Source organism: Pleurodeles waltl, chromosome 2_2, assembly GCF_031143425.1.
Source record: "Pleurodeles waltl isolate 20211129_DDA chromosome 2_2, aPleWal1.hap1.20221129, whole genome shotgun sequence".
Classification (NCBI taxonomy): Eukaryota; Metazoa; Chordata; class Amphibia; order Caudata; family Salamandridae; genus Pleurodeles; species Pleurodeles waltl.
Window position 1 is genome coordinate 801,283,790 of NC_090439.1, and position 19,516 is coordinate 801,303,305.

Below are 19,516 nucleotides of genomic sequence, written 5' to 3' on the forward strand. Positions count from 1 at the left end.
TAATTGAACAAATACAGGTATTGCAGGGAGAAGAAATAGAGTTAAATATGAAAGTAAGGATAGATGAACACAACCATCAGAATAGCAAATCACAATGGGGAAACTGGATCTTTTAGTTTTGAAACAAGGTAAGACCAATATGGAGGATGAGTCAGAATCAAATATGTGTTATGGAACAGGCTGATGTGAATATGATGAGGTGATCGGAGCAACAACAAACAAAATCTGAGTTAAAATTCAGTCAGATTCTACTACACGGTTGCTTGTAGATGAGATTTATCTGGATTATGACACAAGATTGCTGTGATCATTTTCAAGCACTCTGAGAACCACATTACAAAGTGTTGTGTAGCACGCTATTTACCACTCATTTTACATCAGCGATCTGCCCTCTAGGAAGACAAGTCATGTTTGCAGAAGGTATTTTAGGAACCAGTCTAATTGCATTACATTGAGTGATCATGTGAGTAAAAAGAGAGTAGTACACACACTTTCCTTCTGACATGTTAACAAAGTAAACTTCCACCTGCTCAAACACAAGAGCCATATTGATGTATTCTAAGCTTTGGTAGTATTTTGCTCGCTTGGATCCAAATAGGTCCTGAGAACCTAAGCCTTAAGGAAATGTTTCACCATCTAAACTTTCTGTAGGGTCTCTTGGACTGAGTGCCCATCTCTTATGCTTCTCCTTTGAATTCCTGTAGCATTCAGTTTGACGGTCTGTGTTATCTATAGATTGACCTACACTACTCTCAGTCCGTTTTTGAAAAATAAGAACAAGGTATACTAGCCTTTCATAGTCTTGTGTTCTCAGTCAAACTACAAAATGTTAATCATACAGCTGAAGACTGCACAATGGGGCCATTTCTTTACGTTCTTGGCCCTCTGGCTGTGAAACTGCTTTGTAGTCGCTCTCCCACAGAAAACTCACTTTTTTGTGTTCTTAGTTAGGTTCTACTTGTATCTTTTGCCAGTATTAAAAAGCCAGTTGCTGAACTATACAAAGGTCTAACTAGTCATCCTACACCGCTTGTGCAGTACTAAAGGAGTGAATCTGTGGTGAGGACCCCAAAGTGAAGAACAAGTGATATACATTGAAACACCCTACGTATTTTCTTGACGTCTCGTGGACTGCCACACTAGCCACACTTTCATTGTGAGGTTAAACTACATTTGTAAAATTTTCCAGAGTATAACAATTCTGAAAATAAGACTTCTCTGGTACCAAAAGCTTGAGTCGTCGTCTTATGCAAGATAGAGTGTGCATGCCACCAGTAAATGTACCAGTACTCTTTGTCATAGTGGTTTGTTGTCTTCTTAGTTCTGAATAGTAATCATTGTTATGGTTATTGATGTAGAAAATTTCTCATCAGAGAAAACGTGTAGTACAAACATACAGTGCATGACGGAGATGATGATGGACTGTAACAGAAACAAGTAGAGCAGCATGATCTTCTAGCAAGGCACTGTAACCGAAACAGCACATTAATCTGATAGATGCATTTGTTTCAGTTTTTTCAAGGAAATGCTTGCTCCATGATTCTTTGGTAAGGAAGAGCCTACCTCGCATTACACACATTAGTGTATTGTGTTGGAAGCATAGGAATCTCAATCTTTTAAGTATTTACTGAGAGGTGTTGTGGAGTGTGACATGTATCTTCACATTTGCTTCAGATTACCAGTCTTTGGTCGCAAAGTGTGGTTCTGAAGGATAATCTTCAAAGTTCAGTGCAACACAATGCAGTTTCATTGCTGCACGATAGGCTATTGTGAGACTGTGCTTCAATATCTGCTGACAGAATTTCCTGGTTGGCACCTAGGACTCCTCTTCGGTGGGATGAGTTAGGCAGAGTGAACACGGTGGTCCAATCCTTTCCTTGAGAGAGCAAGAGTCCTTCTCAGCCTGCCTACAGTGGATGGATTGTCTGAAAAGTATCTCCGTAATTCTTCCTAAATATTTGAACATTCTGTAAAATCGTGTGGACATTTTCAAGCATAAATGTTGGCATATTTTAAGTTGTTTCTTTTTAACCCTCTTTTGTTGGATCAGGTATTTACCGCTGGGAGTGTAGTGAGTTTCCACTTGTTGATCAGGAGCTGGGTGGCAAAAATCTATTTTTAAATGAATTTAAAATGGACCACCCCCTTCCAAATATCCAAAGGGACAGAGTTCAATAAAACACTTTCCAGCCCTTGAATCTATATGGGCATACACCTTCAAACAAGGGAACTCACTGTGGTAACTCTACTTGTAGTTTACTCTAACGGATGCTGTTTGCTGTACACCTAGAAGCGAAATGCAGAGAAAATAGTTCTGTTTATTTTTCACTTGCTTTTGTGTCAGTCATGCATAAGATGCAGATGCAGATTTGGTGTAAACACAAGCGATTGTTCTTAGATGGGCTGGATGTTCTCTTCCCTGCTCTAAGCATTAATTGATGTAACCTGGAGTGCTAGTGGTGATCTGAAATTCGGGAGGAGGTGGGGAGAAGCAGTCTTTGGAATTATCCACATGCAGACAAGGAGGAGCCATCCCTAATATCCAGCAAAACCTACCACGAAAAAGCAAGACATCCTTCCCACATAATTCCTCAGTGACTTCATTCAGAGAACAGATGTTTTTCCCAGTGAGGCTACCTAGGGGGGCAGCCTCTGTAGATTCATGTCATTGTCGATACCTTCAAGTTACAACTTTTAGTTGGAGAAGGATGGACCTGAATGGATCCTCAACAAGCACAGGAACTTGTGCATTATCTGGAGGGAAAGGTACATCTCCTGGTGACCTGCATTAAAGATATATATGAGCCCAAAGATATGTTGAACTTTTGCCTCAGCGGGGAGGCAGGGAGAGGGACAAAGAAGTAATCTCCATGTCGCATAGCAGTGTACTACCTTGGTTGGTTTAGGCATCTGCACCCCAATTTCAGGACATTAACCTAACTCACAGGACATATTTTGCCCCATGTTCAAACTTTAATTTGTAAAAGGGAGCAGAGCTACCTGTCATCAAAAAATAATGTAATATCCAATAATACTAATGGTGTTGCTGAATCCATAGTGATTAGAAGGGATCACTTAATAGGGATTGTGATAGTGGAGTGTTTCCAAATGGGCTTCAACATAAGGAAGGCTGATTCTGGGGCTACAACACTTCTAGCTGAGCATGAGACACGATACAGGTGAATGGCACACACTGCACCTGTGGACTTCATAAAAGCAAATGGCAATGCATTCGGAATTCCTTTCAAAGTGTCATCCTTTTGCAAGGCACAGATAGAAATTAGTCAATACAGTGACTAAACTGATAGACTTTTCTCTGTTTCATTATATATTTCTGAATCCAAACAAGACACTCAGGACTTTGCAAAGAGAAGGGGATATGGGCTGCATCTGTGATTTGTAGGAGAATAGAGAGAGAACAGCTAATGTCAAGGTTCACAACTGTTCTGATCAGCAAACCACCCATTCAGCTCGAGGCTCTGGGAGCCTAGTGGGGGTTCGCCATCCCCTCAAGCACACACGTGAGCTGAGCAGTCATGCTGTACCCCGGGGCAATGACCACTCCCAGTTAAGAAAGACTGCATAGAACTAAGCAGTGAGAACCTTTCTGTCAGTGTGCAGTTAAAAAGATTTGATCAGGTGCCACCATCCACCAGTCTCTTCATGGCCTTTTCGTGGGAGGAAAGGAAGGGCAGTGGTCAGGATAGACATGGGTGTGCACCCTCTCCGGTTGAGCCTTGCACACTTATGCAGAAAGAATAAACACAATCATGTGGAGAGCTTTTGAGGGGACTCATGACATGTTTGAACAAGAAAATATGTAAGGTTGGTGAGAATTATTAAATGAGGAGCAGGGGAACACACAGTTAGTGCATCACTGACTCATAACATTACACTAGGTCGTGGAGAGACCTCTGCAGGAAACTTTGTTTTTGACCATTTTTATATTTACCATTAATTTTGAGTACAGCTGCCTTTGAAACTAATTTCTGTAGTGGATTTTTCCTTTCTCCTGTTGCTTGAAACCCTTTCTCATTTTTCTTAATTGTTGCAATATGTTTCTTAATACAGTTTTAACTTTTGATCTACATGTGGTGAGGACATGAACATTCTTCACTGAGAATCACCTTGATGATCAGGGCAAGCCACCAAAAGTGAATCATGGGTACTGTTAAAGAAATCGCTTTACCTCTGTTGGTGCTTCTGTTAGCACAATGTGGGAACTCTACCAGAGCTAAGATTAAGGAGTGGGTTATGTTTCTCCTGTAGTCTTCTAACAATCTGAATCTCTGCACGGGTCATAGGTGTTTGTGTGTATTTTTGAGATGTGAACAAATCATTGGGACAATGTTCTAAAATCTAAAATGAAGCTTCTGAATTTGAGGTTTTTGGTAGTCTGAAGTCACAGTATCTCAACAATAATTTTTTTTATCAAAGTAGACGTTTGGTTTGTTCCACTCAATGACTGCAGTTTATTAGACCAAACACTTTCATTAGCACATTTGGTTAATGATTTGTGTTCTGACCACCCTGTTAAAGATGATGTGGTCCATCCGTTGAAGAGACTGTTGGCCCAAGTGTAGTGATAAAACTGGGAGCTCAGTGACAGTTGGATGGCGACCTATCAACAATGTAGGAGTTGCTTCTGTGTTCCATCTCTAGACCCACGCTTGTGAATTATGGGCTTATGCATTCAGCTTTCAAGTTGACTTATTTGCTATTCGACTTTAAAGCAGTGATCTTCAAACTGGGGGGTGGGCCTACCTGGGCGCATGAAGGAATGTCAAGGGGAACACGAGGCTCTGGCTAAGAGGAGCAACTAGTCTATCCCTGGAGAATGCAGACCACCATTAAACAAAATATGTTGCTGTGAATTTAGTGACAGAATACAGAGCAGCCTTGAGCTTCTTCCTTACACATAATCAGTAACATCTTTTGTCAGTCATGGGTGCATATGTAGAATGGGATCCACCAGACAAGCCCAACTCCTCAATCACTCAATTCTGATAAAGCATTATTTCTACGGAGACAGGTCTGCCGAATAGTATTTGTGTAATCATGTATTTGAGTGTGTTTTTAAAAAGGATACCTGAACATATCTGTAATGTCTGAACTGTTAAATATATTCATAGCTGCCTGGTGGCACCAAAAGCCATGTAACACCTTCAGACAGTCCTGGTATTTAAGCCAGCAATGTTGCATTATATTTTGGAACTTACTGTTTTGCTTTTAAGTTTGTGAGTACGGCCACACAAATCCAAGCTTACTATGGGTCATATTTAAGAGCCCCTAGCACCACACCATATTTACAAAGTGGCACAATGCATGCATTGCACCACTTTGTAACCCTTTGCTCTACATTATGCTTGCTCCAGGCATAATGTATGCAAAGGGGGTGTTCCCCCCATTAGGGGAGGCCCAAAAAAATGGTGCAAAGAAATCTAATAGATTTCCTTGCACCATTTTTTTCGGAACTTCTAACGCCTGCTCAGAGCAGGTGTTAAAAGGAGGCTTCCATTGCTTACAATGGGCCTCTGGGTGCTTTGCAGGATTAGCGTCAACATTTTTGATGCTAATTCAGCAAAGTGCTGGACAAGTGTCAAAAATTCTGACGCTAATCCCCCTAACTACCGCCATGGTGCACCGTATTTTAAATAGGGTGCACACATGGTGGCTTTAGGGGGGGTGCAAAAGGGCGCAAGAAAATATGCCCCTAAGTGGTTTTAACTAAGAAGCCAGGACGGGTTGGAAGTGCTATACATTGTATGAGGATAATTGCATCTAGCTATGGTAACTAGAAAAATAATAAAGTCAGGAATATGTATAGTCATTTTGAACACCCTTTAAGGGTCTGTCCACATTTTGGCAATTTTCATTTCAATACTATTTTTAATTTTATTTATGTAATCTATTGTATGAAAAAAAGAGTAAAACAGAACATAGTTTTTGTACTAGTTTCTTAATATTCACTAACATTCTACATATCACTTGATTTGTTTGACAGACTTGCTCGGTTTTGTACTGTTTTGTACTACGTACATTTTTGGGGGGTACATTGAAAAGCACTATCTGAGTTATGTTTGTTTGTTAGAGGATGTGGTACTTAACCCCCTTTTGCTTATTTACATTATTTATCATTTTGTAGACTGTGGGAAAATGTATTTATAATTTTGTGGGGGTCCAATGAAATTATTTTGCGCCAGAGAGGAGTAGCATTTAAAATTCCGAGAAGCAATGTTATGTATGTAAGCAGACCACATAAGGCAGTGCTGTACATACATTATGCATGGTTGTCTACCCATTAATGTGGATTACTCGTACGTTTATGTCAACTTTTATTTAAATACCCAGTACACGACATAACACAAGATGTTAATGTGATTATTATTTTAATACACGCTAAGACAGGATATTAGACACTGAACTTGATCGTTTGTTTTCTGAGCGTCTATTACCTTTGATGGTGTCCTAGTAAAGCAGAACACCAGGCACTTCTTTTTTAAAACCTACCAAGGACGCGAGCTATTCGCTGTGTGCCTGGTACATCCTCGTTGAACGCATAAACATTAACTAAGCTCGCGCCCACGGACTGCCATTTTAAACATCAAGTGCCTGCGTTGTTGATTTTCCAAGCTCGTATCTGAAATAAGGCGTCTAATGATTGAACAGATTAATTTTCAAACCAAAGTATGATGCCATCTTCTCTAACCGATCCGGGAGGCGGGGGGGGGGGGGTTGACTACTCGACTGTAGTCTTCAAAACGCAGGAAATTATTCTGCCAATTGTGATGCTTTGTATTAATTTCTAGACGCACAGGCATAGTTTAAAAATGTGATGTCTCGATGAATTGTTTGTTAAATGCTGTAACGCATTGTTTTAAAAGGCAGCCTCGTGTCATATGTTACTTCGATGAGGCTCATGGACTTTGATTCACCAAAACGCCAGTGGTAGTGTAAATGACATCATACCCCATTTGACCTTAATGACATCAAAGGAAGTGACATCATTTGACCCTTTGAACCTGAATATCCTCAGAAACTGGTGCCATATAACCTCTACTCTGAAGACACAAAGGACCATAACTGCATGATTACCATTTTCTTTTTCAACACATTTTATTGAGTTGTGCAACTGGACTCTCCAGCACTTTACACGCAGAATTAGAGCAAACTAACATATTATCGTGTTACATCAATGATCCAAACAATAAAGAGGAAGATAATCATTAAGTAAAGAACTGACCCCTACCCCAACCATTCCCCCTCCCTCCCGAGTTGTGTTATTCAGTTCGCAATCATAGATCGCGCTATTCCGCAATGCCTTCCTACAAGAATGAGCTCTGTTCATAGTGTCGCCTGTAAGGAGGAGCCTTAGACGGGAGAGGGTTCAAGTCCTTCACACTCCTCTGCTGGAGAGTCCTGTCGCAAGACAAACTCTGGGGTCACAAGGCTCTGCACAAGGGCCTCCCAGGCATGGGCTGTCTCCAGTTTGCTGATCCCACTCAGCCTCACTTGTCAACACTCTCCCCTCACAGTACGCCCACCTCCCCAGTCCTCTGCGCCAGGTAGGTATATAACTGCACGATTATTATAACACAACACAGACAAATGTCTGTTTTAGAAGCCACCTACATTAGGGCACTAACATGATCTTTGAAAGTTGTGGGAAGTGATACTTGCCCTGAATTACAGGGAGCAACATCTTGAGGGTTCTCCCCATGAGAGAATTAAAAATTGAATAGGATCAAACAGTGTATTTAAAAGCACATCATTGTTCTCATACATTTACTAAAAAGCCATTCACTCTGAAAGATACTCATTCATATTCAAGTCCTTTCATGGTATGCCAAGCCATTGAAACCCAACGCACCCGAGGAGTTGACCCCATTGTTTTTAGAATGTGCGATTAGTGCCCCCATATGTCGAAAATCCTTCCATTGTGCCAGGGCCAGCGGATTATCATGCATGCCCCACATATGCCATTGGTGTGCGTTTATGACAGAAATGACCTACAATATGCCAGTGTTCGGATTTTGGAATTCATGCCATCCATATATCTAATGTCAAAAGTAGGTCTAGTATTTCAGGGCTGTCCCTTCCAATATGCCATGGTTTTCACCTCTTATGCCAAGACGTATATCCAGTGAGCTAGCTCCACAGGAGCCTCCATTTCAAAAATTCCTCAAGTATGCCAGTATTTTCCCACGGGTGCCCATATGCCACGAATTGCTGCTTGTATGCCAGTACCGGTATTTTATGGAGTGTGCCCACTAGCTCCAGCTTGGCAGTGCCAGTATTTTGTCACAGATGCCTGTCATGCAAACAATGGCTTGCAGTATGCCAGCAGCAGTGTTTTTCCTGAGTGCCTGTATAAGCCACGAATAACCGACAGTATGCCAGGGCCAACGGCAGACAGTACATTCTTACACTCACTCACTTACATTTATTCACTCACAATCCCTCACTCCTTCTCTCTTACTTGCACTCATTCACTATCTTGCACTCGCTCTTAGTCACTCGCTTATACTCACTGGCAATCATTCTCATTCACTGATTCTTACTCACTTTCACTCACACATGCAGGAACGTGGTCATCAACACTCACTCTCTTGCTCACAAACACACTCTCACCCACAGTCGTGCACACAACATACATTAAAAACGTTGTCATTCCAGCTCCTGCCGCTCCATTTTTTATTAAACTACTAATGAATAATAATCTATTATTTACTATTCGTATGATAACACATGGACAGAAAACAAGGGTGGAGCACCAACACCCATAAAAAGAGCTGTCTCAGTATTTTGGCACTGATGCCAGTGGTCGCAAAGGCAGTACAGGGGTCGCCAGGGGCAAACCAGGTATCACAGTGGCAACCCGTAAATGACGTCCATGGTGAGGCTGACTAGAACAAAAGCGACTAGGCCTCACGAGCTTCATGCTTGAAAGCTCTAGCCCTGCAGTCACCATACACTCTTTGCAGCATCTGAAGCACACACGCATTCAGAGCACGAAACAAATGCTCCCTGTGGACATGTATAGTGTTTTTTCTTGCTTGTCCTCGCAAGACTCATCTTTCGCCAGCTATATATGGTTTCTACTCGAACCATTTGGCATCATGCGTCCATTTTCTTGCAATAATGGCATTACTCCTAGTCCTACTCCCTCGCCTTCCTTTAAACCAATGAGGTTTCCTGCCTCCCACTAGACCCTCCCTTCCCCTTTTAAAACCCCCCCCCACCCCTACCCCCTCCTGTACAAAAACCAAGCCCAAGCAGCAACTCAGACAGTCCGTACCGGGAGGGCGGGAGGGAACGGAAAGGAAGGCGAGAGAGTAGGACTAGGAGTAATGCCATTATCGCAAGAAAATGGACGCATTACCTCCCGTCCCTCCCTCGCCTTCCTTTAAACCAATGAGACATAGCAAGAAACACACAGGAGACGGACACTGAGTTGCAAGAAGTTCAATATCATGCACAAAGGCCACCAAAACCCCACCCCTAAGACTTCATAGAGGATAAGACCCGGTGAACCAATACCGACTCCAAACTACCCAAGTCCGACCGGCCAGAATGCCGAACAAACGCCAAAGGCGAGGCCCAAGTGGCGGCCCTGTAAATTTCCACCACTGAAGTCCCCTGAGACGCTGCCACCCTAGCCGCATACCCCTGGTAGAACGACCCTGAACCCCTTGATGAGGAACAATCCCTATCAAGGAAAAAAACAAACAGAAACAATGATCTCACCCACCGACTCAAGGAAGCCGTGGAAGGCATCGCCGCTACGGGCCGGCCCAAAAGTTACAAAAAGCGAATCACCCTTACGGAAAGGAGCCACCACCCTCAGGCACTCCAACAAAGCCCTGCTTACATCCAACGAATGCAAACGAACCACCTCCACCGAAGCGGGATTCGGACAAAAGGAAGGAAGGATGACCTCCTGGCGAGCACGAAAAGAAGAATTGACTTTCGGGATAAAAGAAGGTACCGGAACCAGAACCACCCGATCCGGAAAAACTTCCCAAAAAGGAAAGGAACAGGCCAAGGCCCCCAATTCTCCTAAATGGCGAGCCGAAGCAATGGCCACCAAAAGAACGTCTTTAAGGAAAGAAGACGTAAACACAGTCCCCCAGAGGGTCAAAAGGTTAATCCGTTAAAACATCCAATACCAAAGAAAGATCCCCCGAAGGAAAAGAACGTACAGAGCGAGGAAACAAATGAAGAAGCCCCTGAAAAAATCCCGGCAACAAACGACCCTCATCCGGAAGACTGCGCCACGGACCTCTAAATGCCTGAATAGCCGCCCACTGTACCAGCAGAGACGCCCCTGACAACCTCAAGTGAGCACCGTCCTGCAAGACCCGCATCACATCAAAGAGAGACGTGCCGGTAGGATCCAATACATGCCTCAAGAAGAAAAAAACCTTCCACAGCCCACCCTAAGAAAGTAAAGTGGAACGCCGCCTGGAACTCAGTAAAGTAGAACTCAAAGCCACTGGCACCCCCAGACCCGTCAAACCTCGGCGGGCCATTCCCAGGCCGTCAAGTGTAACCTCCCCCAAGACCTCAATGAGGGGCAGGGAAACCCCAGGGGTGACGGACACAGAGGAAGAGGCCACATCCGACCGGATGCCCTCAGCCGCAGCAATGGGAACCAATTCGCCCTAGGCCAATGGGGAGCAATCAGGATAACCCTTTCCCCCAGAAGCCGCACCCTTAACAGCAAAGGCCTGAGTAGCTGAAACGGCGGGAACGCATACAAAAGGCCCCTCGGCCAAGGACACGACATCCCGTCCACCTCCCAGGCTTGGGGACACCAAAAACCGGGAGCCGAAGAGACCGAGATACTCGTTTTTCTCGGACGCGAACACATCCAGCACTGGAAGACCCCAGAGCCGAACCAGATGAAGAAACAGTGAACTCCGGAGGGAGAAACGTTGAGAGGAAGTAACACCCCGCTCCGCAGATCCGCCCGCACAATGCCCGAATGTATGCAGCCCTGAGAGCAGAAACCCACTCCTGAGCCCACACAAAAATCTTCCTAGCCAGACTGAACAAAGCCCTTGACCAGGTCCCCCCTTGAAGGATGACATAAGCCCTGGCCACTATGTTGTCCGAACAAGCACCGCAGAACCACCAAATGACCTTGCAGCCGCAACCATAGAAAAGCACGGAGGGCAGTCTGTACCACAACCATCCACACCATGGACCGGAGCACCACAAACTTCTTCTCTGACACTGCCACCAAGCCAAGAAGACTCCGAAACAGAGACCCTAGAAAAACCAGATCCTGGGATGGGACTTAACCGATAGCCCCCCGTTGATTAAAAACCAGTGGTTCTGCCGGACACCAGAAACTGGGCTACCTGCCTCTGAAATAGGGCCTGCGAGGTAGAATGGATCAAACGTCGTCCAGATATGGATGAGTAAACACCCCTTCTGAATGTAGCAAAACCACCAGGGGGGCCAGCACTGTCGTAAAAATCTGAGGAGAAGACTTGAGGCCGAACGGCAGTACACAAAACTAATAGTGCACCCGATCCACAGCAAACCTCAGGAACCTCCGCGAAGACCTTGCCACAGGCACGTGCAGGTAGGCATCCCGCAGAACCAGTGACACCAGAAAGTCCCCGAGACTGACCAAGGGAAAAACAGTCAAAATAGACAGTATGCGGAAATGCACCATCCTGATCCAAGCATTCACCTCCCTCCTATCGAGCACAGGTCGAAACCCCCCAGATACTTCCTGAACTAGAGATAAGACCGAATAAGTGCCTAGACCCCTTACTTCCAGCGGGGCGCGGGCAACAGCCCCTTGACCAGCAAGTCCCGGACACCGTCCAACCACGCCTTTCTCCACTACCCTCCAGCCGGCAGAGGAGTGGGACGTACCCCGAATCTGGAGGCATCACCACAAAATCGAAGACGTAACCGTTGGCCACAATGTCCAGCACCCAACGCTCGCTGACACACTCCTTCCAAGACGAAAGAAAGGGGCTCAGCCTTCCCCCAACCAGCCCTACGCCAGGCCCACAGTGATTGTCAGGACCCCACCTCGAACCCACCCCGGTTCGAAGGCGCCGACATCTTAGGGGAAAAACACGGCTGAAAACGCAGTTTCCTAAAAGAAAAAGATTTGGCCTCCATCCTAGGAGAAGAACGGGAATGCTTCTTCCAAACATGTGTTTTGACCAGCCGTGGCGGGATACGAACCCTTGTCCTGGGGAGCTTCCAGCACCAGAGGCAGATGACACAGCCGCTGAGCTATTGCTCCTTGCCTATAAGGCAAAGCATGCTCCCGTTCCTTAAAAGCTTTGTAAAGCATGAAAGGTAAATGAACCCCACACAAGCTATGACCCTCAAAAGGTAGTCACAGCCAGGCAGACTACCCCCCCGGGACGGCCTTCCAGGCTCGGAACCAGAGGGACCTCCGGGCCCCAAACAAAGCACCAGACGCCAGAGCCAAAGCACGGACCACATCCGAAGACACATCTGCCAACAACCTGGCCTGCTGCTCCATACCAGCCAGGAGCTCCGAACACTCTGCCCCATCCTGAACAACCACTGCCAGTTCATCCAAGACCTGCACCAACGACTGGGCCGCATAAGCAGAATAAATAGCTGCCCAAAGAGCCAGATTCTCAGCCGCAAAAGCCCTCTTAAGCCCTGAGTCCACCCTACGGGCCGTGGCAACAGTAGGCACACAATCCTCCGGATTGACAACTGTATTGCCAATCAGGGTAGCCAAACGTGAATCCAGGAGGACCGAGGGAGGCCATACCTCCTCACCCTCAAGTAAAGAACGTATCTGAACGAACCGTGGAACCTGAGCCATATCCACATCCTCCACACCCAAAACACCATATCCTACACAGGTCCCCGAAAAGGCATGGAAAATTCAGACAGCGTCTGATATAGTGGAAATAAGTGAGAGCCAGAGTTGGTAGGACTAAACACAGGAAACCCCGAATAGTCCCGTACATGTGCCATCACAACCCACATCACCTTCCTGGAGCCAAATTCACCCCCAGAGGACGTAGATGGAGCATCCCATTCTTTACTCACTGAGGAGGACTTCCCTGCAATTGCAGGAGAATGGGTAGCCCTAGCCCCACTAGGCCAGGCCATCCCCGCATGAAGAGCTCTGGAAACAGCCCCCTCGAACATCTCCTGCACCTCCTCCCTGGACATGATGGGCGCAGCACCACCACCCTGAATCTGGGGGCTCCCAGGAGTGGAAATGCCATCAACACCTCCCTCCCTTGAGGAGGAAGAAGAAATAATCCTCCGTCCATTAACTGAATCTGTAGGCACGATCTCATCCACAGAACACATTGTCACCAACCTAAAAAAACACCTCCAAATATACAGGGCCCAGGAACAATATCCCAGAACCAATCCATATAAAGGTCAAAACAAGAATTTCAGTCAAAATGCGGGCAGAACGCCCGTCTCACCCGCACAGAAACCAAAAAACACTCTTCGGCATCCCTCCGCGGCGAAGAAAAAACGGAACATAACGCCCCAGCCACCAAGAGCCGGCTGACCCCGTCAGCCGCCTCCCAGGACGCGTCTTACGAGCAGCCCCGCCTGCTCAGAAAAGACGCGCCCGGCCGAAGCACACCTCGCGGAGCTCCGCTTCCCGAGGAGTGCATCCAACGATGACCTCCAGGCCCCGCCGTGAAGGTAAGTGAAAAGGGAAAGTCTAGCGTGGGCTAGACAAAAAGAACAGGAGGGGGTAGGGGTGGGGGGGGTTTAAAAGGGGAAGGGAGGGTCTAGTGGGAGGCAGGAAGCCTCATTGGTTTAAAGGAAGGAGAGGGAGGGACGGGAGGTAATATACATTCTTGGGCCACTGCTGTGGGAAAAATTCCCATTCATCTTGGAATGGTTAAAAATGTTGAATGGTGTCGTATAGTATTTTATTTAAGAAGGAGAATTTACCTACAGCTTCTACAGTTTTTAACGCAGTAAACTGTCAAAAACGTATCACTTTAGGACTTAGTAAAAACCATGTATGTATAAATCTACAAGTCTCAAATGTACACGAGTATTTAACCTTATTCTTACTCCATGGAGTCCCTCATACTTTGAAGCCAGCCCTCTAGCCCGCAGCATACTGGGGAAATGCCCGGTGGCAGAACAGCCAGCCGGGCCCCGTGCCCCTCCTCACATGCCCAGGGTGCCTTACGCTGGCTCTAGGAGTCAGGAATAGCTGTGCTGAAATCTAATAATTCTCACTTAAACACGCTATATCACTGAGATCTCACATTTAATTTCTAAATGGGGAGTCAGTTTGACAGGATTGTTGATTGACTATGAGCGGCGTCACGAACCGTATCATAAGCGTGTAATTAGCAACTGTATAATAAACAAGAACGAGGGCCCGAGGAGTTTTCCAAAATGATGAATATATCCCTTTCCTCTTAATGTGCTGCAGCATTTATTCATCCGTGAAAAGTTTATTTTGCATAAATTACAAAATGTGCCGGTGGCGCAGCAAACTTGTTAACAAGTAACTCCGGTTCAGCGCGGAGGTTTGTGTGTTCCAGTGTAATGTGCCAAGTCTGCTCAAGCAGTAGGCACTGCCAACGATGCCGCCAGCGCTGAGTTCGCACTCGGACCCGCGGCACTCTGGTGGTGCACGTGCTGCTGCTCTGCAAAGCCAAAACCGAGACCCTGGCAGCACGCCTGTGTTAAAGAATTACACAATTGCTCGGCATGTTATAGTTTTATGAATATGGGAATGTGTTAGATATCCAGTTATTTGTTGCTTATTTTAAAAGCAGTGGCAAATCTAACCAGATCCAACGAGGGGTGCACAGCATGTTTAACGCATGTTCCTTGCTTATGGGCGTAGTTTATTATCTTGTGAGTTACATGACGCGCAAGTACCTTCTGAAAATGGCTGCTGAGTCTCCAAGCCACCATCCTTCTGCCCATAGGATACATCCTTTGCTGCTTGGGTCATTTCTAAGGGCCAGATGTAGCAAAGGGTTTTACCCATTCTGTCCTTATGGGAAATTGTGTTCGTACATATGGCCCTAAGAAACATGCAGTGGCACGCAAAGCCAACCAATACCAAACGTGGGAATCCCAGGTTCCACTAATGGGGACACTGCACGAGGACATCTCAAGTGCTCTGGGTAGAAGCCCGTTTGCAGCCAAGGGGGAGCACCCAGGATGACGTGTAGGTTTGATTCGGGGCACGGCGCAACGCAGTTCTAATAGATGATGCAAAGATGTGAATGCCCGCCGGAGTTTTCAGTTAATATTTAAAACCGATGACTATGCGGAGGGCAGCAAAACAGTAATGCAACACAGGACAGTTATATACAACCGGAACCCCTAGAAATAACTCTACAATCATCTATGCTATCGTCAGATAATTGCAAAAACATCACCGCTCCTGAAAGTAAAAGACACTGCAAATTGGTACTAATTTAAGCAATATCTGCAAATATCTACTGTTCTTTATCGCTACCTAGTCAAAATACACAGAGTTCCCACCAAACCTGAGTTACTTTGTATCAGGTTCTCAATCTCTACTATTTGTGATCCTACTAATCACAGCCCACCAAACCTGAGTTACTTTGTATTAGGTTCTCTATCTCTACTATTCATGATCCTACTTCCTACTGATCGCAACAAATGGCAGAACAATCAATAAATGGCATAACAAGAACTGTAACTTAAATGAGCAGTGCATCTGTGTTTGAGAAGTATGTTTCTGTAGCTACGAAGAAACACCTATCTCACAGTTTAGGGTTCATTGCTGTTGGTCCCATATATTAGGTATATCTTTTGACCTAGGATTCTAGAGGCTCTGATTACCCGTGGTTCAACAATCCAACCAATCAGGTTGGAGCAGAATATCTCTCCCCAGTATAATTTCTGTGAAGAACACCCCCCTTACCTCTTTGTAGAATGCATTGTAGCAGCCAGCCCCAATTTCATTTGGACTACTCTGGTGGGAATCCTAGCGTAATTTCGCCCAGACAGCTTCTGGGAAAAGAGAGGGAGGAAAAGTGAGGTAGGGCTATCTTTGCTTCTGTAGACAGCATCCATACTCCAGCTTGCAGATGCTATATAGATTTCTGGCCATACAGAGGCTCACGATTGGCTATGGTGAGCAGTATTGGCCAGTGACACTGTAGCATCTCCAGTGCCTGCAAATTACAATGATTGCTATTTATATTGAAAAAACATATACACGTAATGTTTGCAAACAATTCAAGTACACAAATAAATAACACAAGGAGCCTGTCCAACCCACTGGCCTTAATTTTTTTATGTGTAGGCTGGTAGGCATCGCACCTGAATGCAGCTACTTTACCCCCAAAATCCTATACTCCTGCAACCATACAGGGCTTCCCCAACCTGGATTACTCTCCAGAGACTACAGGGTGGGAAGACCAATGAGGATCCACTGACCTCCCTAAGGAGCACCAAATAAGTAGTTTGATGGATTCCTCAGAGACACAAGAAAAAGTTGCCCAAAACACCGGGAAACTTTCCAGGACAAAGGGGAAAAAAAGGCAAAAGGTGCCACAGCTGTTTGGATGATGGCCGATTTCATCTCTACATTTATGTTGTCTGTATTCGGTTTTGTAGCCTGGGTTTAGAGTTTTGCTAGTGAGATTTCTGACTATAAGTACACTATCTCACCTGCTATACAGGTGCTGAAGGTTTTGCTTCTTTTTGAGTTCTCTGGCAGAGCAGTTGTGGTTTCGCCAATGGAATTTCAGTCTCTACTGGAGGAGTTACTGCAGGAAGGGAAAATTGTGGTTGAAATTTCACGAAATTCCTGTTGGATGGATGGTTCTGTAAAGAAATATAATGCAACACAGCTGCCTGTGCTGCGTTATGTTACATTTCAAGCTGGGGGCATTCAGTGGGTGGAGCATGGGCGTTCTTGTGCCTCCACCCATGGAACTTGGCGCATTCCCAGATTTACTAAAACTAGTAAACCTGGGAATATGTTAAAATGCGAAGCCTTCCCCTGTGAGCTGTAACAAGGAGAAATATTTTAATTTCTCCTCGTTCCTTCCTTTTTTCATGTGTGCTACATTCTGCAACTCAAATAGAAAAAGGAATATGCCTCTTTGAATTGTTTTTGTGCAGAAAGACATCCTTTCCTGTACAAAAACAATTCTGCCGGTAACACGGGCAGAACACAGTGCACCAGTGGAAGGAGAGAGCAGAAATGCTTGTTATCTTTGTAAATATGGAGAATTTCTGCTCTCTCTCTTTTAATGGGTGTTCCCGTGCATCTACCCATGGAATATGGTGTATTCTAGATTTACTAAAGCTAGTAAACCTGGGAATGCGTCAAAATGCTATGCCTTCTCCTGTGAGGTGTAACAAGAAATATTTTCATTTCTCCTCGTTCCTTCCTCTTTTCATGTGTACTACATTCCGCAACTCAAATAGACAGAGGAATATGCCTCTTTAGATTTGTTTTTGTGCAAGAAGGCACAAAACAATTCTGCCGGTAACTTAGGCACCCTTGCACCATGGTGCAAGCGTACCTGCACTGGCGCTAGGCAGAACACAGTGTGCCAATGCAAGGAAAGAGCAGAAATGCACCATATCTTTGAAAAAATATGAAGCAATTCTGCTCTCTCGCTGTCGCACAATGCAGCAGCTCTGCTTGCTGCCCTACATTGCATGAAAGATTCGTAAATATGCCCCCAAATGAACAAATCAGGATGGCAAGAGAAGAAACATGTTACAACACTGACAAAGCAAATAGACTTGAACATGGGCCCAGAGCTATTGTCTTTGCCAGTGCTAGTTTCTTTTGCAGAAGTTTACCATTAACTTACTGTTTCAAGAATGTAACATGTCCGCCATCTCGAAACTGTAAACAATAAGAAAGTATGATAAAAAGCATTCCAAAATGGCAGCTGGTACCTGCACATGAACGGGGACAGATGGGAAGCCACCCTAGAACAGATTTTGTTAAACTTTATGACTGTGTCACAGGACAGGCCTAAAAGAGTTGGACTAAGCAATGATTATTGAATGACTCCACAAGCTCGGGTGCACATGCTTTGTTGGTAGAGCAGTTTGAGCACATTCATTGTGTTTGGAACATATTAATTTCTGTGATAGTGCGGGTCAGAAAATTACTAATGAATCAGGCCAATAAAATTCTCACCTTCCCTTGAAGCCTACTGTGGAATGTTGTGCAATTGTACCTGAGCATGGAAGAGCTTGTAGTCAATATGGTGTGTACAAGATGAATTGTGACTCTTCTCCCACAAAGGCATAATTAACCTGTACACTAATTATTTAAGCAGGCGTGGCACTTACAATATGTGTGTATTCTCCTAATACACAGATTCATCTGCGATAAAATGATTTTTAGTTTTTATTTGACTGACATGTACTAAAATAAAAAATGTCACTTTCTCCCCTAGCTTGTTTGAGTATCATGGGCGTGTCCCGCCTCCGCTCCGCGCAGTCATACCACTGAAGCGCCCTCGCATCTCTGTACCTTTGACCCGGAGGGCGAAGGCTCTTTTCGCTCTGAAAGGGGGTTCGCGATCAACATCAAGTGGGACCTCTTCCTCAGGATCAAAATGTGAGTGTTGGTCTCCAACAAGGCTTCAATGTGAACTTAGAAAATAGAAGTTATCATGTTTACATCATTGTTTATTAATGTGCGTTTTTTTCTAGTTTATATACCATGTTTTGCCACAGGGTTGTTTTCACTGTGCATTACACAATGTTGTATCGATATAAGTTCATTAGATTCAGCTCCCACTCTGACAATTTACATAGAAACATAAGTAGATGTATACATCATGCAAGGTATAAATCACACTAAGGCTTGCAGGTAGTTTCTGTAGTTTTTGTTTTCTTGTGTATATTCCCTCATCACTCAGGTGTAAAGTGTGCATGTCGTAATGTACTCAATTTAAATAAGCAGAGACACCTTCTTCACTTCCGCGAAGTTTGAAGGTGTTCTGGTACCCCACCAACCATGAAAAATAATTTACTCATGCCTTTCACGGAATTCAATCTCTGACCATTTCCACGTTGGGACGGGGTCAAGATGTGGTCGTTAATCCCCATAAAATCATGTTTGTGGGTGTTCACGAGCTTAGAAGACAAACCACGGGTTGGAATATCAGCGCCTTGAGACTCTCACAGATGAGCAGTGCGCTTTACAAATTCCTGATTGATTGAATATCCACTCCGCACCCTTGCAGGAGATTTACTCCCATGTAATATTACACCTTTGTGTGCATAATATTACGTGCGAGTAAAAAAGTTTTTGAATGCAAGAGCAGCTTCTTCAACTCCTTGCAGTGGGATATCAAGCCATTTGCGCCTTGAAGTCAAATTTACCCCTGCAAACAACTCTGTGAATCGGAACCGATTTGCCTCCTTTTCACTAGTGCAAATTTACCCTAGGTTGTGTTCAATTAAGTTACCTACTCAAAAATGTCACTTAACCCGATTTAAGACTGCAAAGTTTTATCGTGGAGCAGTTTAAAGAAACAGTAGT

At 44.8% G+C, this 19,516-nt stretch overlaps 1 protein-coding gene across 2 annotated transcripts in view; it reads left to right on the top strand.

Moving 5' to 3' along the window:
* RALYL (RALY RNA binding protein like) overlaps positions 1-19,516 on the top strand; it is a 1,738,931-nt gene that overhangs the window by 1,617,943 nt on the left and 101,472 nt on the right. For both annotated transcript variants that reach the window (XM_069220422.1, XM_069220423.1), the window contains one exon: positions 18,423-18,586. In XM_069220422.1, the coding sequence (XP_069076523.1) occupies positions 18,423-18,586 (164 nt within the window). The remainder of the gene's footprint in view (positions 1-18,422; positions 18,587-19,516) is intronic.